This window comes from Mauremys mutica, chromosome 13 (genome assembly GCF_020497125.1).
Source record: "Mauremys mutica isolate MM-2020 ecotype Southern chromosome 13, ASM2049712v1, whole genome shotgun sequence".
NCBI classification, from domain to species: Eukaryota; Metazoa; Chordata; order Testudines; family Geoemydidae; genus Mauremys; species Mauremys mutica.
Genome location: NC_059084.1, coordinates 41,903,475 through 41,926,095, shown reverse-complemented (window position 1 = coordinate 41,926,095; position 22,621 = coordinate 41,903,475). Strand labels below are relative to the sequence as shown.

Genomic DNA, 22,621 nt, shown 5'->3' with positions numbered 1-22,621 from the left:
TGCACTGTCATCTGCAAATATAGTCCACGGATATCCGTGGACATAAAGTGGATACCTGTGGATTTGTAAAGCTCTACACATAATATATGTTTCTTTTGTTGATTTTATACAGACCTTATTCCTAATGGTGAGTAAATTTCTCCATTTATTTAGAGCCCATCCAAATGTTAGCCAACAAATAAAGAAATAAATCCAAATCCCTTCTGAAAATATGGTTTCATCAATATTGATGTTTTCCATGAGAAAATGTTGAAGTTGATGGCAGTTTTCAATTTTCCATTCAATTTCATATAGACTCTTCTGAATCGAAATTAGGGGTTTCGCAATTTCAACTTTTCATATAAATTCAGGGTGAAAACAAATACTGGAATATTGGAATTTCACATTTTCCAGCCAGCTCTGCATTTAGTAGTGCAGTGGTCATGCTGAGGAAAGAACTCACAAATGTCAATACAGGTTCCCCAGAGTAGCTCTTAAGAGAGCCAGAAGAATTCCCACCTCTTCCCCAGATCTCGATATTTAGAGAAGAACATTCCCTTTTGTTTAAATTTTTTATGTGTAGTGCACTCTGCATAGAGCGCCACTACAGTGTGCTTTAGTTGTTGGATTTAATTTTCTCTACTTCGTTCCCTTTGTGTGTGTGTGTGTGTTCAATTTCCAGGAGAATGGTTCTGTGGTTATGGCAGAGTTTTAGGTATCAGGAATGCTGACTCGCTGTGTAAACCCAGTCTCTTCACCCCTATCATTCCCCTGATCGTTCCCAGTTTCCCCCTTAGTAGCTCACTATGCTTTGATGCGTTGCTTTGAGAGCCACATATTGAAGGTGCTAAGGATATGAAAAATGTGATATTTGTTATTGCTCATTTTTATTTCCACTCTGTCATTTCACTTATTAGGAAGTTCCTTGTCAACAAGTAACCTTGAAATAAAACATCTGTGGAAAACATCTCTTCTAACATTGTAGGATCTTCCTTCTTGTAAAATTCTTTATAGCAAGGTGATAAGACAAAGATCTTCAACTGGCGTAAATCAATATAGAACTTTTTATACCCATGGAGCTGTTAAGATTTACACCAGCAAAGGAACTGGCCCTAGCTCTTCTGTATGTTGAGAGAAACAAAATGCATTTCAAATGTGGTGATGATAAAGGCAGGAGTGATTTTAATTGTTCTCTAATATTTAGGGAAGAATAACATTTTTAGTACACAAAAGGCCAAAATCCCTCATTGTTTTCACTATTTATTGTGCTTCTCATTCTTCGAAGGGCTTCAAACAAATTGGGTTCAGCAGCATCAGTTTATCCATGTGAGTAGTCCTCACTTTTGTGAGTTGTAACTGCAGTGGGAATATTTGCATTCGTATAAGAATTCCTGTGATTAAGATCCAAATGAGATCAGAATTTGCCCTCATTTGAGAAATCTTATTTGATAAATGTGGCTAAAGAATAACATTCGCAGAGGGGAAAGAAAGAAAGAAAGAAAGAAAGAAAGAAAGAAAGAAAGAAAGAAAGAAAGAAAGAAAGAAAGATCCCTTTTTTAATTTTTATGTAGACTGAAAAAAAATTGTTCGAAGAGGAAAAATAGAACCTCAGATTCAGTTTCTTTCTTTGTCACCCCTATAGATGATCTATTCTGAGAATAACCCAGGAGAGAACCGGACCATCTCTGATGTATTCATCCTGGTGGGGTTTTCAAACCTTAAGAAGCTGCAAAGCATTCTCTTTCTGGTGCTTCTGGTCACCTACCTGGTCTCCCTGATAGGGAATCTCCTTGTTATCCTCCTTATAAAGTTAAACCCCTCACTCCACACCCCCATGTATTTCTTTCTGGTGAACTTGTCAATCTTGGAAATCTGCTACACCAGCAGTGTGGTCCCTCAGCTGCTGGTTCATCTCTTGGTGGACCAAAAGACCATCACGATTGTGGGCTGTGCTGCCCAGATGTATGTCATCACCATCATGGGCCTGACAGAATGCTGCCTCCTCGCAGTCATGGCGTACGACCGCTATGTGGCCATATGTCACCCCCTGCATTACAGAACTATCATGAGTGGCCGGGCATGTGTACAGCTCGCAGGTGCTTCATGGATCATCGGCATCTCAGTGGAAGTAGCTCAGACCACGTGGATATTCAGCCTGCCCTTCTGTGGCTCCAACCGCATCCACCATTTCTTCTGCGACATCCCACCGGTGTTGAAGATGGCATGTACGGACACATCCAAAAACGAGATTATGGTCTTGACTGTGTCAGTTCTGTTCATCATGGGCCCTTTTTTAATGATAATCCTGTCCTATATCTGCATTATTTCCACAATCCTCATGCTGCCATCGGTGGAGGGAAGGAATAAAGCCTTTTCCACCTGTTCCTCCCACCTCATGGTGGTGACTTTGTTCTATGGAATGGCTCTTATCACTTACCTGGGGCTCAAGTCTATCTCCACCCCAGAGAGTGATCAAATGATTTCCCTCATGAACACAATTGTGGGACCAGTGTTGAACCCCATAATATATACTCTGAGAAACAAAGACGTGAAAGGAGCCTTTAGAAAAACAGTACAGAAGAGCCTCTTTTCACACAATCGGAGAAAACAGAATCAAAGATGGAGTTAATTAAAACAGGGGAATGAGGGAAATTCATAAACAATTTGTTGAATTACTCCCGATGACCCTCACTTTTTAAATTGGAATTTTGTCATTTGAAAAACTTTGACCTGTTGTAAACCTGTTGGGAAAAAGGGAATAGAAACTTTTCTTACCAAAAATAACTGAAATTTTAAATATTTAAATTTTAATGAAAATTTGATAGAACCTTTTCACCAGATTTAAACTTCAAATGAGAAAATGTAGTCCAAATAGTGTCTTGATTTTATATCTTCAAGATTTGAAATGTTAAAGCAAAAAATAAGCTCACAATGAGAAACATTTCATGAACCGTTGAACTTGGTTTGTGCAAATTTAACAATTTTCATCAAAATTTTAATACTTGAAAAATTCCAACTTGCTCTACAGAAAAGTCCATTTAGGCTTCTCCTTTTTCTGCTCTGTCAGTCCAGTGCAGCATTTTAGGTTTTGAGTTGGGTTGGATTAGGTTTTTTTGGCCTGTCTCTTGATTGCATTTCCCCAGTGCTCCCTCTGGTCTAATTTTAAATAACATCCCTCAACACTTTTGAATGGCTTCCTATGTATGACTCTCATGGATCTTTCAATGCCTAACATGATCAGGTCAAACAACAACTCGAGGAGCTGGCTCTTGACTTCTATGGCATTTTGCACAGGTTCAGAGCCTATGCTAGCAGATCATGGTGCATACCATAGATTCACTGATTAAAAGGCCATAGGGGACCATTTTCATCATCTAGTTTGTCATCCTGCTTAACACAGGGCAGAGAATTTCAACCTGGTGATTCCTGAGTCAGAGAAGCACTGTACATATTTTATATTACATATGTAAAATAATAGCTGTGATATAAACTCATGTAATTATAAGTGGTTTGATCAATGTATAACAATATTACACCAAATACCTGTGTATATGGTACATCTTTGTGTAACTATATGATAAAATCCATTTGTATATTCTTATGCATTTTTAAGATGCACTGGCTGGCAGTATGTCTTGGCTTTTATTATTTCTCTTTGATATAATTTGCTGATTTGTTTAAAATGATATTGTTAAGAAGATAAGTAATGCGTCATGTTGAAGATGTAAGTGAGAGTGTAGCAGGGTAGACCCGGCTCCTGCCCGGAGGGGCTTGAAATGCTGCCTGCCAGGGCTTGAGAGGGGTGGCTCTGGAAGCTGGGCCGAGTAGAGGGCGCTCCGGGCTGAAAGAGAGCTAATTCCCCGGAAAAACCAGCAGGAGGCGCCGCGGCGGTGAGTAGCCCGTTTACAGAGAGTTACATACATGTATTGATAAACAAAAAAATTCCCTTTCTCTGAGAAACCTAGAAACAGAGTGGCCTAGGGCAACATGTCCCAGAAACTACAAATTCAGCAGGAAAATTGTAGGAATTAGGTTATTAACACTTGTGCATGCATAATATATAGGGTATGTAAAAGTCAATGGATAATGTTCTGGATAAAGATTGGGGACAATTGAGAATGGCAACATGTATGAGAACACATATGAAAATGAGCCCAACCCTGGAGAAAAGCTGGACTACAAACTGACCAATGAGACTGAAGGACCAGACCAGGAGATCCAAGGAGGTGATGACCATCATGGAAGAAGGAAGGACTTGTTAATGGGATGTGGTAACTTGGGCCCATTTACCTATTGTGTCTGGTCTGTTATTACTTCTCAGGCAGAACATTATGTCCAGACACTAATTCTGTCTGAAATTGTATTCAATAAAGCAAAACTGATTAAACCTAAATTGTGTGGATGTGTGACTGTTTCCCCCTATACTTCCAACGACCAATTACACAATTTGATAGAACAGAATATATGCCACATAAAAGTCTTCCTCTCGGCTTCATACATTAATTTAGCAAAGGTAGGTGTGATGTTGCACTCATTTTTATGGAAATATGCTAATGAGTGTAAATATGACATAACTGGAATGTGCTTTGGGCTAGATATGCCATGTAACATATCTTTGCAAAGGGTATGATCTACTGAATATATTCATCCTATTTGTAGGCATATATAATTTTTATATCTGAAGTTATGAGCGTTGGCTCTATGCTTGTCTTTTTAAATATTTTCTGTAGCAAACACACAAGGAAGGTTTGGCCAACATATTGTGAAGGGGCTGTTCAAGTAACTGGGAGTATTTAACTAACAATGGACTTTGGGAGACGCCAGTCCACATCTGAGCTTTCCTGAGAATGTTCAAACTAACTTGTAAACAATGGCATTGGCCTGCAAAAAGCTGAATCATTCGTGGACATGTGATCTGCCCAGGTGGCTACAAACTCCATCTTGTTGCTGTGATTTTGCCCAGAAGAACAAAGGGGTTTCCACCCACAAGAGAGAGAATATAAAAGCCCCTGGAAGCCTCTCCATTTTTGTCTTCAGCTGGCTCAAGACAGGGCCTCTCCACCCCAAACAGATGCCTGAAAGAAACTGGAACAAAGGACTGTAACTACAGGGGTGTGAGTGATTGCTGGACCCAGGCCATAAACTACAAGGTTGGTCTGAAAAGGATTCTACCTGAGATAACATCTAGGGTGAGAAGTTAGTATTTGTAATGAGATCCTTAGTGCATATTTTGATTTATTTTACATAGGAACTTACCTTGCTCTGTCTGTTATTACTTGGAACCACTTAAATCCTACCCTTTATACTTTAAAAAATCACTTTTATTTATTAATTAACCCAGAGTAAGTGACTAATACCTGGGGGAGCAAACTGCTGTGCATATCTCTCTATCAGTGATAACGGGGATGGACAATTACAGAGTAAAACAGATTTGTTTGGGGTTTGGACTCCATTGGGAGCTGTATGTCTGGGTGCTGGAGACAGGAGCACTTACTAAGCTGTTTTCAATGAAGTCTGCAGTTTTGGGGGCGTGTTTCATACCCTGGCTCTGTGTTGCAGCAGGCTTGCGTGTCTGGCTCAACAAGGGAGGCTATGGATGCCCAAACTGGCTGAGAAAATGGGCTCAGAGGTAGTCTCAACACACCAGGTGACAGCCCCAAGGGGGTCTCTCTGACCGAACCTGTCACAGTGGCATAGTCGAACAGGATCTGTGCACAGCTGATTGCTTTGTGACACTGGTAGTGATTTTAAGTGAGTTTTAAGTGTGGTGGCCAGAGAACAAACAAAGTGATTATTGGTTTGTTATTTTCTGTTTACTTTGGTTTAATTCATCTTGTGTAACTGCCAGGTATTTATTTCATCAGTTATATACTAACCCAGGGATCGGCAAGCTTTGGCAGGCGGTCCACCAGGGAAAGCCCCTGGAGGGCTGAGCCGGTTCGTTTACCTGCCACATGAGCAGGTTCAGCCGATCGTAGCTCCCACTGGCTTCAGTTTGCTGTCCCAGGCCAATGGGGGCTGCAGGAAGTGGTGTGGGCCAAGGGATGTGCTGGCCGCCCTTCCTGCAGCCCCCATTGGCCTGGAGCGGTGAACCACGGCCAGTTTGAGCTGCAATTGGACAAACCTGCAGACACGGCAGGTAAACTGGCCCGTCCTGTCAGGGTGCTTACCCTGGTGGGCCGTGTTCCAAAGGTTGCCAATCCCTGGGTTAGTATGTAACCGATTATATGAATACCTGGCAGTTACATAAGCTGAATTAGCGTATGTTTTCCCCAGTGATCTGTTCACTCATGCTAACCTGAACCCCACACTACCAAGCAATAGTATAACTCAGCATTTAGCACAGGCAGATAGGAAATTTGTCAACGTCAAAATGATTGACATTTAGCAATAAACCTGACTGTCAAGAAATTGACTGTACAATTTATCAACAATAGACAACAGAGTGACTTAGTTAACAAGGGCCACTTGCAAAGGTAAAAATTAAAAGTGGGGGCTATTCTGTAGAATGGGCACTAGGGGCAGCAGAGGGTGGGGGTGGGGAAGGGTTGGCTATACTGTATAATGGGCACTAGGGGCAGCAGAGGGCGAGGAGCAGGGAACTGGGGACTATACAGTATAATGGGCACCAGGGGGCAGCAGAGGGTGGGGAAGGGGCGGCTATACTGTATAGTGGGCACCAGGGGGCAGCAGAGGATGGGGGCGGGGAAGGGGCAGCTATACTATATAATGGGCACTGGGGGCAGCAGAGGGTGAGGGTGGGGAAGGAGCGGCTGTACTGTATAATGGGCACTAGAGGCAGCAGAGGGTGGGGTTGGGAGAGGAGCGGCTGTACTTTATAATGGGGACAAGGGGTAGCAGAGGATGAGGGTTGGGGAGGGTAAGGGGAGGGGTCAGAAATTATGTCAAAGACTTTTATTTTTCAGTTCCTGCAATTTTAGACTCTCTTGTTTGCACAGAGCAGTGTATTCCCCTGTTGTCAGAGCCAATCCCCAGCCTCAGAGCAGATAAGATTAATTAATACCCAGGGATTTCATTACTCCAATGGTGTATCTATTCATTAGAGCTAATGCCAAATTTCCCTGTATTTTGCTGACCTTTTAACCCTATACTTGTGAATGTGTCCAGGGTAGGAGACATGCCTGGACCTGCCATAGTCCTTGATCATTTTCCACTCATCACAGCTCAGAATGGGTTTGATTTGCACAGGGGCTGAGGTCTCATTCATTTCAGTGGGAGATGCAGGTCTCAAATGTTGCTGTAAATTACACCCAAAGCTTTGATCAGTGTCTGGAGAATAAGGACACAAATAAAAAAACCTGCGGGAACAGAATCTTTTCCTTCTAGGCGGTTGAATGGCATTTCATGTAGAGCAACAAGGATGATGCAACGGCCTGTAGCTGTCGCCTAACAGCATTTCCCTACAGAGTTAGTGCTGTAGATCGTGTTTTTGAAAAAACTTCTGCTCTTCTGGGGCTGTTTGGCAGCGAGAGATTCCATTTTTTTGTCTTTAAGATTCACTTCTACCATATCCGTGCTTGCTTCATCCCAAACGCTTACGGTCCCATATCACTGGTGTATTTCATATTGTCAGAGAGTTACAGAGTTTAAGGACAAAAGGGACCTCTAGATTATTTCGCCTGACATCCCCATCTCACAGTGTCTTGGGTGTCATCACACGGGCCCACAGAACACTTTAGCCAGTCATCAAACTGAACATAAAAGAGAAATGTACTTGGTGGTCCCTGTATCGAACCACTGAAATGGAGGCACATCTGGGATGCAGAATGTATAATATCATGCAACACTGTTCAACAGATGATTAAGGCAGGAAGGAAAGAACCCCTTATGAAAAATAGAAACTCTGTGTGTGTGCCCATGCAGTGAGTATATAGCCATGCAGTAACAATAGTTATATTTTAAGTAAAGGATAAAGGGGTGAGGAACTGATAGGAGAGACGAAAGAGACCTACAGGCCTATACTTATAAAAGTAGTTTAGTAAGACATAGTTGGTGAGGTAATATCTTTTATTGATGGTGAGAGAAACAGAAGTTGTTCCAGGAAAAGGTATGTATGTGTCACCTGCTTTGTGTCTCTAGTATCCTGGGACCCAGACAGCTACATCAGCACTGCATACAAGAATAGCTTGAGCAGTTAGGGTAAGTAGAAGGCTTGCTAGCCTGAACAGGAGGAGTTGCTCAATGAGTTGGCATAAGGAAGTAAAGTAACAGTGACCTTAAGTCAAAAAACATCCCAAGGCTCTGTTTATTGTTTTGTCTTAATCATGACTGTTGCAAACAGCGGGTAGGTATTCATAGGTGCTAGTTTCTTCCAGGTTGGGATATTTTTAATAAGGGACATCATCAGATGTCTGACTACAAGAATGTCATGGTAATTAATTAAGGTATAATCTAATAAACTTGAGGTTAAAGGATTAATAACCTGTGGGAGAAGGCCATCTCGATATTACTATGGTGATGAACTTTAAATAAGAAAAAGTGGTGGGAACCCCTGCTGATTATGCATTAGGCATAGTTGAACCAGTATAGCACATTATACAATTGTATTCTAGTCTGTGTGGCTTGAGAGATGCCAGTGTGATGATGATGATGGTGAGGGGTAAGAGAAGGAAGAAGATAACTAACTCTTTGGGTTGTTTTGCAACGGGTAGTGTAAATATAGGGATGCTCAGCTCCTTTTTTATTATGGCTACCTGCTGTGCTGGGATGGAGTGTTTGTGAATTTCCTAACTGTGTTAATAAATCCATCTTCCGTATAGTGTAATCTCCTAAGTGTGAGTATTGCAACCATGCACATGGGGGTTCTCAACTGAATAATGATTCTGATAATACTGGGCCTAATCTTGGGACAAGAACCTACCAAATTTCAGAATGGCAATTGGGAGGAGTAAACCAGTAATATGATGAAGATACATTCAATAGATCAGGCAACAGATTGTTGTGCACAGATGGAGAGAATGAGCCCTGCTCTTTGTCTGTGTGTGTGTGTGAGTGAGAGAGAGAGAGAGAGAGAGAGAGAGAGAGAGAGAGAGACTGTCACCACCTGCTGGAGGAAATGAGCCATACTCAGTGTGTGTGTATGTGCCACTGCTGCCCCCTCCACTTGTGAACAGCCCCATGAACTCATTCATGGCCATGGTGGTCAGGAAAGATCTTTCATTTACAGCTCATCCAAAAGATATAACATCCACCAGAAACAGCGCCCCCTTGCACTGTGATGAGTTGCTGAGGGTCAGCACCAACTCCAAGGGGAGAGTGCCTCCTGCCGATCCACCCTATCCACTCTCTGTAGCAGATGTCCCCCAAGCACCATGCTGGGTCACTGTAGTAAGCAGCCATTCTGATGAGAGACAGCCCACTGCTGAGACCCTCACCCTGCTTCTTGTGGCACAGGACCACGTGGTGCCCTGCTGAGGCACAGGGGGTCAGCATGGACCAAGAGACAACAGAGCCCCCCTAGGTGAGACCGCAACTAGCTCTTTTCAGCATGTCATCTCTCGGAGCTGCTCTGAAGCATGGGGGTTACACTGATCCACAGAGGAGAATGTCCCTTAATGAGTCCCGCACCCTATTCCCTGCATTACAGTGCCCCCTACTGGGGGATCAATCAACCTGAAAATATCCGACAGAGCCCTCCAGTCCCATCCCTATAGATCAGCGCCCACTAGTGCTACACTGGGGCATTGGTACCAGCACTGAGTAAAGGGGAAGTGTGCCTCAAATTGAGAATCCCACCTCACTCCCAGTAGCACAGCCTCCTACTTCCATGCTGGAGTAATGGGGTCAATACTGTCTTATAATTGAGAGTGCTCCCAGCTGAGCCCATCACCCCACTCCCTGAAGCACACTACCACCAGCACCTGTCAGCTTCCACACAGAGTTTATTCTAATGCTCCTGGGAACTAGCCCTGATTCTGGTCCCACTGCAAACTTACTGGAGTAAAAGGGAATAGTCCCGCTGACTTTGATGGGCTTTGGATCTGGTCCTCTAGGAGGGAAATGGGCCCGATGGTTAGGGCAGTGGAATCTGAGAGTGAGGACTCCTGGGTTCTGTTCCCAGCTCTGGGAGGGGAGTGGGGTCCAATAGTTAGAGCAGTTGGGACTGGGAGTCAGTGCTTCTGGGTTCTAATCGTGGCTCTGAGACAAGAATGGGGCACACAGTCTGAACATCAGGGACCCGGAGTCATGAGCCCTGAGCATTGTTCCTGAGTCAACCTCAACTCTGTGTTGTGTTGCTTTGGACAAATCATTCCTTCTTCTAGACAAAATTGTATCACACAATTTACCACAGTTAGTAAAGCCCATTATGATTTTCATCTAGAAAACAAACATGATGATGATGATGATGATTATGATGATACAACTTTCTATGAAATGATTTCCCTAGTGAATTTTATTTTGTTGCACTTTGAGGCAGTATTGTTCTTCCTCTGAAGAATATTACAAGAAATTTCCTTCAGGGAGTAGGTCCCAGAAGCCAGTGAATGAAATAAAAACATCTCTGTTTCCTTCAACACATATAGTGCCTGCAGCTAGTTGAGGGAACTATTCTGCTTAAACAAGGTAGGCTATAAATGAATGACTTAAGCCCCTAACCATTCTCCCACTGAAGTCCATGATCTTGTGCCCCAGTCTGCAATGGGAGCAGGATCAAGTCATTGGTTTCTTCATTTGAATTTTCCATACATTGGCAGAGAATCTTAGTGTGTATGTGAGCACCTGGTTTGTGTCTGTGTTCTTATCTATCTATCTATCTATGGATGTGTGTGATGCTATACCCCATATTCTTCCTAGAAATAATTTTATAATATGGTTATAACATATCTAAGATGTATATTATGCAAGATAGGTCTTGTGAGAGATCATTGCAAAGCTTATGATCTGCTGAATATGATTATCCTATTTGTATACATGTATCCCTTTTTGAATTTTCATGTAGACAGAAAAAAAATATGTTCAAAGAGGAAGAATAGATCCTCTGATGCTGGAAACTGGTATACCACCATTGCTGGTATAAATTGATGTAGTTCCTTTAGAGTAAATGTATCAGACCCCCGTCTGTTGTAAATCAGCTATAGTTCCACTGGTGCCAATGTGGTCGGATTTCCAGCTGATCTATATTAGCATAGCTTGATTGACATCAATGTGGTTCCACCAGCTCATGCCTGGTGATGACTGGGCCCAGTTACATATTTCTATACAGAATTGCAGCATATTTTAGTTTGAACCGTCCCAACTGAAAGGAAAGCAGTATGAATTGTTTGATTTGCATCCACATGTTTGGCATTTCTCAGATTCAGTCTCTTTGCCACCACTACAGATGATCTATTCTGTGAGTGACCCTGGAGAAAACCAGACCATCACTGATGTATTCATCCTGGTGGGGTTTTCATACCTTAACAAGCTGCAAATCGTTCTGTTTCTGGTGCTTCTGGTCACCTACCTGGTTGCCCTGATAGGGAACCTCCTTGTTATCCTCCTTATAAAGCTAAACCCCTCACTTCACACCCCCATGTATTTCTTCCTGGTGAACTTGTCATTCTTGGAAATCTGCTACACCAGCAGTGTGGTCCCTCAGCTGCTGATTCACCTCCTGGCAGAGCAAAAGACCATCACGATTGTGGGCTGTGCTGCCCAGATGTACGTCATCACCATCATGGGCCTGACAGAGTGCTGCCTCCTAGCAATCATGGCATACGACCGCTATGTGGCCATATGTCACCCCCTGCACTACAGAACTATCATGAGTGGCCGGGCATGTGCACAGCTCGCGAGTGCTTCATGGATCATCAGCATCTCAGTGGAAGTAGCTCAGACCACGTGGATCTTCAGCCTGCCCTTCTGTGGCTCCAACCGCATCCACCACTTCTTCTGCGACATCCCACCGGTGTTGAAGATGGCATGTACGGACACATCCAAAAATGAGATTATGGTCTTGACTGTGTCAGTTTTATTCATCATGGGCCCTTTTTTGTTGATATCCGTGTCCTACATCTGCATTATCTCCACCATCCTCAAGCTGTCATCAGCAGAGGGAAGGCATAAAGCCTTCTCCACCTGCTCCTCCCACCTCATGGTGGTGACTTTGTTCTATGGAACGGCCCTTTTCACCTACTTGAGGCCCAAGTCTATCTCCACCCCAGAGAGTGATCAAATGATTTCCCTTGTGATCACAGTTGTGGCACCTGTGCTGAACCCCATAATATACACTCTGAGGAACAAAGAGGTGAAGGGGGCCTTTAGAAAAACAGTTCAGAAGAGCATTTTTTCATACAATTAGAGAAAACAGAGATTGCAAAATAGAGTTAGTTAAAACAGGGAATGAGGGAAATTCATAAATGTTCTGTTGAATTACTCCCAATGACCTTCACTTTTTAAATTGAATTGTTGCCATTTGAAAAACTTGTAAACCTATCAGGAGAATGGGAAGAGAAACTTTTATTACCAACTCCCCCCCCCCCAAATTTTAAATATCTTCAAAATTTTGAATGTCAAATTAAAAAAAAGCTTAAAATGAAAACCCTTTCATAAAATGTTCACCTTGGTTTTTGCAAATTTAACAATTTTCACCAAAATTTTAATGATGGAAAAATTTCAACCAGCTGTACCGAGAACTCCATTTAGGCTTCTCCTTTTCCTGCTCTGTCAGTCCACTGCACCATTTTAGGTTTTAGGTTGGGTTGGGCTGGGGTTTTTTTTGACTGTCTAATGGCTGTCTAATGGCTGTCCCCAGTGCTCCCTGTTGCCTAATTTTAAATAATATTTCTCAGCACTTATGAAGAGTTTCCTATGTAAGACTGATGGATCTTTCAATGCCTAACCTGATCAGGTCACACAGCAACTCTGGAAGCTGGTTCTAGACTTCCATGGCATTTTGCACAGGTTCAGAAGTCTATGCTAACAGATCATTGTGTATATCATAGATTCATTGATTAAAAGGTCATAAGGGATCATTTTGATCATCTAGTCTGACATTCTGCTTAATGCAGGGCAGAGAGTTTCACCTGATGATTCCTGAGTCAAAGAAGCACTGTACATAGTTTATATTACATATGTAAAATAATAGCTGTGTGATAAACTCATAAACTACAAATGGTTATATGAATGTATAACAATATTGCACCAAATGCCAGTTTATATGGTACATCTTTGTATAACTATATGATAAAAAATCCTTTCTATATTTTATGATGAGAGATACTATTCTGTTTTCTTCTCTACCTATATCATTGCAGCTTTATAATAAAGACCAAATTACAAACCTCTATACCTAGTTCAGCATTTCCATAACTATATGCCTTCTTTCAGTAAACATCCCTATAATGCATTCATTCGAAGCTTAAAATACATTGAGACTCTGAGATGCACTGGCTGGCAGTATGTGATGCTTTGTTGGATCTCTTTGATATAATTTGCTGATTTGTTTAAAATGATGTTGTTGGCAAGATAAGTAACCTGTCGTGTTGGAAGATGTAAGTAAGAAGTAAGAACATGTAACGATAAACAAAAGAAAAATCCCTTTCTCTGGGAAACTTAGGAGCAGAGTGGCCCAGGGTAACATGACCCCGAAACTACAAATTCAGCAAGAAAATTGTAGACATTAGATGATTAATAATTGTGCCTAAGTAATGCGCAGGTCGTGTAAAATTAAATTGATAATGTATTGACTAAAGAATGGAGGGAAATTAAGCCATAGAAAATGTGCAAATATATGAAAATACATGTAAAATATGTAAAATACATATGCACATATACAAAATACATAAAATACATATGTAAAATACATATAAAATAAGAAAATACATATAAAATACATATTAAATGGGCTGGAAAACAGGAGATCCAGGCAGGTGAGGAGGACTGACATCATGGAGGAAGGAAGGACTTTTCAATGCCCCAGAATGTGTTAACTTGGACCCATTCACCTACTCTGTCTTGTCTGTTATTACTTGTGAGGCAGAAATGTATGTCCAAACACTGTAAGTAAGATTAATTCTGTCTTAAATTGTATTAAATAAAGGCAAAACTGATTAGGCCTAAATTTGATGGACATGTGATGCGGTTTCCCACTCTACACTCCCAACAACGTACACAATTTGATAAAAAAGGTAAATCCCACATAAATGCTCTCATCTCTGCTTTGTAAATTAATTTAGCAAAGGTGTGACCCTCATACAATAATTATTGGAGCAACAAGCCATGGGCTGTCAATGAACACATATGTGTAAAGTTATTATACACCCCATTATGTGAATACCTGTCAGTTCTACAAGCTGAATTAGTGTATGTTCTTCCCAGTGTTCTGTGCACTCATGCTAACCTACACCCCACACTACCAAGCAACAGTATAACTTAGTATTTAACATAAGCAGATAAGAAACTTGTAAAAGTCAAGATACATTAATTCAATAGCTTAGTACAAATAATGGGGAACCTTCATGGACCAGGACGTGGAATGCTGTGTCCAAAAGCAAGATATGGAAGGTCATGGTTCAGAACAAGAAGTTAAGGAATGAAGTTAAGGGATGAACAGACAGGCTGGATTTCTGTGACATAAGACATAAGAATGGCCATACTGGGTCCGACCAAAGGTCCCTAGCCTCTGTTTGTCAGAGGATGGAGATGGATGGCAGGAGAGAGATCACTTGATCATTGCCTGTTAGGTTCAGTCCCTCTGGGGTATCTGGCATTGGCCACTGTCGGTAGACAGGATACTGGGCTAGATGGACCTTTGGTCTGACCTGGTATGGTCGTTCTTATGTTCTTATGTAATGATCGTTGATCTCTCTCCTGCCATCTATCTCCACCCTCTGAGAAACAGAGGCTAGGGACACCATTCCTTACCCATCTGGGCTAATAGCCATTAAAGGACTTAGCCTCCATGAATGTATCCAGTTCTCTTTTAAACCCTGTTACAGTCCTAGCCTTCACAACCTACTCAGGCAAGGAGTTCCACAGACTGACTGTGCGCTGTGTGAAGAACTTCCTTTTATTTGTTTTAAACCTGCTGCCAATTAATTTAGTTTGGTGGCCCCTAGTTCTTACGTTATGGGAACAAGTAAATAACTTTTCCTTATTCACTTTCTCCACACCACTCATGATTTTATATACCTCTATCATATCCCCCCTTAGTCCCCTCTTTTCCAAGCTGAAAAGTCTTAGCCTCTTTAATCTTTCCTAATATGGGACCCTCTCCAAACCCCTAATCATTTTAGTTGCCCTTCTCTGAACCTTTTCTAGTGCCAGTATATCTTTTTTGAGATGAGGGGGCCACATCTGTACACAGTATTCAAGATGTGGGCATACCATGGATTTATATAAGGGCAATAAGATATTGTCCGTCTTATTCTCTATCCCTTTTTTAATGATTCCTAACATCCTGTTTCCTTTTTTGACTGCCTCTGCACACTGCGTGGACATCTTCAGAGAACTATCCACGATGAATCCAAGATCTTTCTCCTGATTAGTTGCAGCTAAATTCGCCCCCATCATATTGTCTGTATACTTGGGGTTGTTTTTTTCCAATGTACATTACTTTACATTTATCCACGTTAAATTTCATTTGCCATTTTGTTGCCCAATCACTTAGTTTTGTGAGATCTTTCTGAAGTTCTTCACAATCTGCTTTTGTCTTAACTATCTTGAGCAGTTTAGTTTGCCACCTCACTGTTTACCCCTTTCTCCAGATCATTTATGAATAAATTGAATAGGATTGGTCCTAGGACTGACCCTTGCTGAACACCACTAGTTACCCCTCTCCATTCTGAAAATTTACCATTTATTCCTACCCTTTGTTCCCTGTCTTTTAACCAGTTCTCAATCCATGAAAGAGTTTTGTAACTAGAGTTATTCCTAGTTGAAATGTATAAATTTGGGAACCCAGCTTCTGTGCAAGGTGAATTTAACAATGATGCATGAGACGACTTCCTGGAGACTGGTATCATATTGAATCTTTTCCCAGTACTATGATTGGCTTTTAGCAATAAACCCTACTGTCAAGCAATTGACTGTACAATTTATCAGTACAGTCACAGTGCAGCCAATGATGGATGACAGGAAACTAGCTGTTATACTGTATCACAGCAGTGAGAAAGGAGTGACTTAGTTAACAAGGGCCACTTGCAGAGGTAACAAATTTAAAGTGGTGGCTATACTGTAGAATGGGCACTAGGGCAGCAGATGGTGGGGGTGTTAGACCCGCAGCAGGAGTCACCCTATGAGATAGGGGAGCAGACAGATACTGGACACAGTGTTGGTGTATAATCCACAAATATTCTTTATTGCTTACAAAATAAACTACTCAGTCCACATTCATAACCCAACCAAGCATACTACGCCAGAGTCTGAAGATCAGAATTGAAGTCCCGATGGCCAGTCGATGTTCAGTCTGATCACAAGGTGCTGGGAGCCAGCATTACCACATCTTAATCTAAAAAGGGCTCTGGATCCACAAACGACTCCAAATTGTGAGTGTATCGAATATCTTTTATAATCCACCCCATCACATCATCAGTTGTCTGGGCAATTTCAAAAGACAGTTCTGGTCAAATTGGCAAAACCCAAGAAGTTTAGAAATAGTCCCAGGCCCGAGATTTTCCTCTTTCCCCAGTTCCTGTTTACAACTGCAGCAGATACATTGCAACAGGTACATTGTCATGGCAATGCCCCCAATGTTATTTCCTTATCTGGCATTTCTCCATCTTTCTCATAACAAAGTGTTTGTTTTTTTTTAAATGCAAACACAACTTGACCACAGAAAACCTCAAATTCTTGCTTTGGTTGTCAACATGCAGGGCTGGTGCAACCATTTAGGCGACCTAGGCGGTCGCCTAGGGCACTAGGATTTGAGGGGGCAGCATTTTCTTCGGCAGCGTCCGCAGCGCCCGGATCTTCGGCCGCCCCGGTCACCGCCGGCATTTAGGTGGAGGGAGCTGGGGCAGAGGAGCACGGGGAGGGCCACCTGCAGCAAGTAGGGGGGGGCGGCACGCAGGGGAACTCCCTGCCCCAGCTCATCCCTGCCCTGCCTCCTCCCCGAGCGCGCCGTGGCTGCTTCACTTCTCTCACCTCCCAGGCTTGTGGCACCTAAGCTGATTGGCGCCACAAGCCTAGGAGGCGGGAGAAGTGAAGCAGTGATGGCATGCTCAGGGTAGAGGCGGAGCAGCGGTGAGCTGGGGCGGGGGGTGCCTCAGGGCAGAGGGTGGGGAGCTGCCGCAGGGGGGCACCTCAGGGCGGAGGGGGAGAGCTGCCGCGGGGGTGGGGGCTTGGGGACAGGGGAGGGCGCAAGGTGGAAGTTTCGCCTAGGGCGCGAAACATCCTTGCACCGGCCCTGTCAACATGCAACACACATCCAGCACACTTCATCCACACTAGGCATATAACATATTACATGGATATCTATCTATCTATCTATCTATCTATCTATCTATCTATCTATCTATCTATCTATCTATCTATCTCCCAACAGTAGTGGGGAAGGGGTGGCTATACTGTATCATGGGCAATAGGGGCAGCAGAGGGTGAGGGGTGGAGGTGGGGTGGCTATACTGTGTACTGGGTACCAGGGGCAGCAGAGGGTGAGGGTTGAGGAAGGGTCAAGCGATGGTCCATAATGATGTCAAAGACTTTGCTTTTTCAGCTCCTGAAGCTTTATACTCTCATATTCTCACAGAGCAGTGTATTTCCCTGTTGTCAGAGCCAATCCCCAGCCTCAGAGCAGTGAGGAAGATTAATTAATAGCAAGGGAATTCATTACTCCAACAGTGTAGCTATTTGCTTCTGCAACATTTCCCTGTGTGTTTTGCTGAGCTGTTCCCCTTCTACTTGTGGGTGTGGCCAGGGCAGGAGACATTCCTGGACCTGGCATGGTCCTTGATCATTTTCCATTCATCACAGTTCAGAGTTGGCTTGATTTGCAAAGGGGCTGAGGTCTCATTGACTGCAGTGGGAGATGTAGCAGTCAGATGTTGCTGTGAATTAGCCCCACTGGTTTGACAAGTGTCTGGAGAATAAGGACACAAATAATTCACCTTCGGGAGCAGAACCTTTTCCACCTAGGCCTCTGAATGGACATTTCATGTAGAGCAACAACGATGATGCAACGGCCTGTGGCTGTTGCCTAATAACATTTCTGTATGGAGTTGGCACTGTAGTTTGTGTCTTTGAAAAAACAGTAGATAACTGCTTCTACTCTTCTGGGGCTTTTTGGCAGCTAGAGATTTTTAAGATAAACTTCCATCATATCTGTGCTTGCTTCATCCCAAACACTTCCGGTCACACATCACTCATGTATTTCATATTGTCAGAGAGTCACAGCATTTAAGGACAAAAGGGACCTCCAGATTATCTTGTCTGACCACCTCTGTCTCACGTTGCCTTGGGTGTCATCACATAGGCCCACAGAGCACTTTAGCCAAGCATCAAAGTGAACATAAAAGAGAAATGTACCTGGTGGTCCCTGTAACTGAGCACTGAAATGGGGGCACCTCTGGGATGCAGAATGTGTAATGTCATGCAATTCTGATAAACAGATGATTAAGGCTGGAAAGAAAGAACACCTCATGTAATATAAGCAGCAAAGAGTCCTGTGGCACCTTATAGACTAACAGACGTTTTGGAGCATGAGCTTTCATGGGTGAATACCCACTTTGTGGGATGCATGTAGAGGAAATTTCCAGGGGCAGGTATATATATGCAAGCAAGAAGCAGGCTAGAGATAACGAGGTTAGTTCAATCAGGGAGGATGAGGCCCTCTTCTAGCAGCTGAGGTGTGAAAACCAGGGAGGAGAAACTGGTTTTGTAGTTGGCAAGCCATTGTTTAATTAAGTCTTTGTTTAATCCTGAGCTGATGGTGTCAAATTTGGAGATAAACTGAAGCTCAGCAGTTTCTCTTTGGAGTCTGGTCCTGAAGTTTTTTTGCTGCAGGATGGCCACATTAAGATCTGCTATTGTGTGGCCAGGGAGGTTGAAGTGTTCTCCTACAGGTTTTTGTATATTGCCATTCCTAATATCTGATTTGTGTCCATTTATCCTTTTCCGTAGAGACTGTCCAGGACTCTGCTGCTTTTACAGATCCAGACTAACACGGCTACCCCTCTGATACTTGACATCATGTAATATAGAAAATGTGTGTGTATGTGTGTCTGCGTGTGAAAGAGAGAGAGAAAGAGAGACTGAAAACTCATGCACTGACTATATAGCCATTCAATAATGATAGTTGTATAGTAAGTAAAGATAAAGGGTTGAGGAAATGATAGCAGAAACACAAGATACCTATAGGTTTAGACTTATAAAAATTACTTAGAAAGACAAGATGGGTGAGGTAATATCTTTTATAGTTGGTGAGAGAGACAGAAGTTGGTCCAACAAAAGATATTATCTCACCCGCTTTGTGTCTCTAGTATCCTGAGACCCAGATGGCTATAACAGCACTGTATACAAAAATAGCTAAGGCAATTAGCATAAGTAGAAGGCTTTATAGCCTGAACAGAAGGAGTTGCTCAATGAATTAGCATAAGTAAGTAAACTAACAATGAACGTAAGTTTACTGTTTTGTCATAATAACTAGTGTTGCAAAGAGCACATAGGTAACAACAAGGGAATGAGACCTGCTGTGTGTGTGTGTGTGTGTGACTCTCACCCTCTGCTGGAGGGAATGAGCCATGCTCAGAGTGTGGGTGCATGCACCACAGTTGCCCACCCTCTTGTGACCCCCACGGAGTCATTCATGTACATAGTTGTGACTCCAGTGTTGAACCCCATAATATACACGCTGAGGAACAAAGAGGTGAAGGGAGCCTTTAGAAAAACAATAGAAAAGAGTATCTTTTCACACAACTGGAGAAATCAGAGAATGAAAGGTAGAGTTAGTTAAAACAGGGGGAATGAGGGAAATTCATAAATATTTTGTTGAATTTCTTCCGATGACATTCACTTTTTTAATTGGAATTTTGACATTTGAAAAACTTTGACCTGTTCTAAATCTGTTTGGAAAATGGGAAGATAAACTTTTTTTAAAATGAAATAAATAAATAAATAAACTTTTGTCAAACTTTTGATAGTCAGAACCTTTTGACCAGATGTAAAGATAATTGAAAAATCAAATGAGAATCTTTAGTCAAAGTAGTATCCTGATTTTACATCTTCAAAATTTGAAATGTCAAAGCAAAAAAAAACTTAACATAACAAACATTTCATAAAATGTTCAACTTGGTTTGTTGAAATTTAACAATTTTCACAAAGATTTTAATACTTGAATAATTCCAACCAGCTCTACAGAAAAGTCCATTTAGGCTTCCCCTTTTCCTGCTCTGGCTGCCCAGTGCAGCATTTTAGGTTTTGGATTGGCTTGGGGTTCCCTCTGGCCTAATTTTAAATAACATTCCTCAGCACTTATGCAGGCTTCCTATATAAGACACTGATAGTTTTTTTCAATGCCTAACCAGATCAGGTCACACAACAACTCTGGGAGATGGCTCTTGACTTCCATGGCATTTTTTACTAGCAGATCAGATTGTAAGATTATGGTGTATATCATAGAGTCATCCATTTTAAGGTAATAAGGGACCATTTTGATCATCTAGTGTGATATCAGCAATTTCCAGGGAAGTCCAACATTGCCAGTGTTTAGCCTGGAGCTGGAGCACACTCTGTGGGGATGGATAGGAGCTCTAAGCCCAGAACTCTAAGAAGCATCTATTGAGCATGTGGAAACTGAGATTCTTCCAAATGCTCATAACTTGGCCAAGTCTGGGTGCCGTTTCATGGAACCAGCAAAAGGTGCATCCCTGACACCAGGGTGACCCCACCCCTCATATTTCATTTCCTGCTGCAATGCCTACCAGAGCTAGAGTGTCCGAAAAGAGAATTCTTCCCCTTTGTTAACACAGGGGAACCAATGTATTTTCCCATAATCTCTTTCATAGAAATGACTGAACCTTTTTTTTTTGCGGAACTCTTAAGAAAATTTCCTACTGAGGCAGACACCCAACATGAAAAAATTCAGCCCAAATGGTTAAAGTTTTAGGAAGTTATAAGGAATTAAAAACAGGGTCTTGTAATGCAAAGTATTGAGTAATCTCATTTATAGGGTGTTCTCCCATTGGCACCTATAATATATCTTGTCTGGAGTCTATCTAGATTCATAGCTTCTAAGGCCATAAAGAACCACAGTGATTATCTAGTCTGAACTCCAGTATAACATAGGCCATAGAACTTCCCCAAAATAATTCCTAGAGCATAACTTTTAGAAAAAAAAATCCAGTCTTGATTGGATCCACCACATATCGCAGTAATTTTTTTCCAATAGTTAATTAAAAATGTACAATTTATTTCCAGTCTGAATCTGACTAGCTTCAACTTCCAGCTATTTGATAGACATGCCCCAAATATCTTCAAGTAATATCATCTTCCCCATGTCTTCCATATTTATTTTTTTTATTCTGTGTTTAATTGATCTATAGATCATAAACTGCTCAGAGAACTATTTCATTCTGTTAAGTTTGCTATAAATTTCCATGTATGTTTATGGCACAATAATGTAGAAGAAAGAAAGAAAGAAAGAAAGAAAGAAAGAAAGAAAGAAAGAAAGAAAGAAAGAAAGAAAGAAAGAAAGAAATGTTGTTTGTAATTGACAATAAAATAATTCAAGTATTTCTGTCTATAAGGAAATAATTTCTATCATCCAAAGGCAGTTGAAATGTTCTGTAAATAAAAAGTAACTTGATCAAGTACAATTATTTATTGTTTGTCTCTTCAGGATCAAAACAAAATATTTGGTGGTCTAGAAAACAAATTAGCAACATAAGCAAGCAGCATAGCATTTAAGGCCAGAATGGACCATCAAATCATCTAGTTCGACCTCAAGTATATCGCTGGCCACTACTACGACCCAGTGCCCTCAAACCTATCCGACAACTTAAATTAAACCAAATTATTTTTCCTTTCCTTTGAACTTGAAGGAAGAGACCCTGAGGTTCTAAGAAACTTGTTCAAGTAATATATGGCTTTAAGGGTCAAATTGAATATTTTCAAAGCCAGCTAAGGGATTTGAACAATCAAATGGAAACTCAGTGCCCAGGTTGCACCTTGTAGGATTTTCAAAGCATCTAAGCAGATCTAGGAGCAGATTTTTAAATGCATTCAAATATACAGAAAGGTTTTTAGTGAGGTGGGATTTAGTCACCTGAATGATTATGAAAAATCCCATTAATTGCCTATCTGCATTTTAAGTGCCTAAGGGCCCTAATTTTTAAAGGTATGTAGGTGCCTAATGATCACATAGGTGCCTAGAGGGATTTTCAACAGTGCCTAGCACCTAGCTCTCATTTAATTGAAATAATGTGGTGTCTAACCTCCTTAGGAACCTTTGTAAATCCCATTAGGTGCATATCCGGCATCTGTAGGCACCTAAATACTTTTGAAAAACTGGTCTTCAGGGTCTGACCCAGTACTCACTAAAGTCAATAGAAAGACACCTGTTGAGCATTGGATTTGGCTCTTAAGTGATGCATTGTGGTGGCCATCTGCATTTGGGGGAGTTTTGGCTCAAGAGAGCACAATGTTAAGAGCTCAGGTATGCTGTCATAATATATTGTGTAGATGCTACACAAGAGATACCACAGCA

General features: G+C 41.8%; 2 protein-coding genes across 2 annotated transcripts; both read left to right on the top strand.

Moving 5' to 3' along the window:
• The first annotated feature begins 1,621 nt into the window (after positions 1–1,621).
• Positions 1,622–2,608, top strand: LOC123347360 (olfactory receptor 10A4-like). The gene has a single exon (XM_044984774.1). It carries the CDS (start codon positions 1,622–1,624, stop codon positions 2,606–2,608), a length of 987 nt encoding a protein of 328 aa, XP_044840709.1.
• An 8,712-nt stretch (positions 2,609–11,320) lies between these two features.
• LOC123347359 (olfactory receptor 10A4-like) lies at positions 11,321–19,870 on the top strand. Its single transcript, XM_044984773.1, has 2 exons — positions 11,321–12,226; positions 19,784–19,870. The coding sequence occupies exons 1-2, from the start codon at positions 11,321–11,323 to the stop codon at positions 19,868–19,870; spliced, it is 993 nt and encodes a 330-aa protein (XP_044840708.1).
• Positions 19,871–22,621: the final 2,751 nt, after the last annotated feature.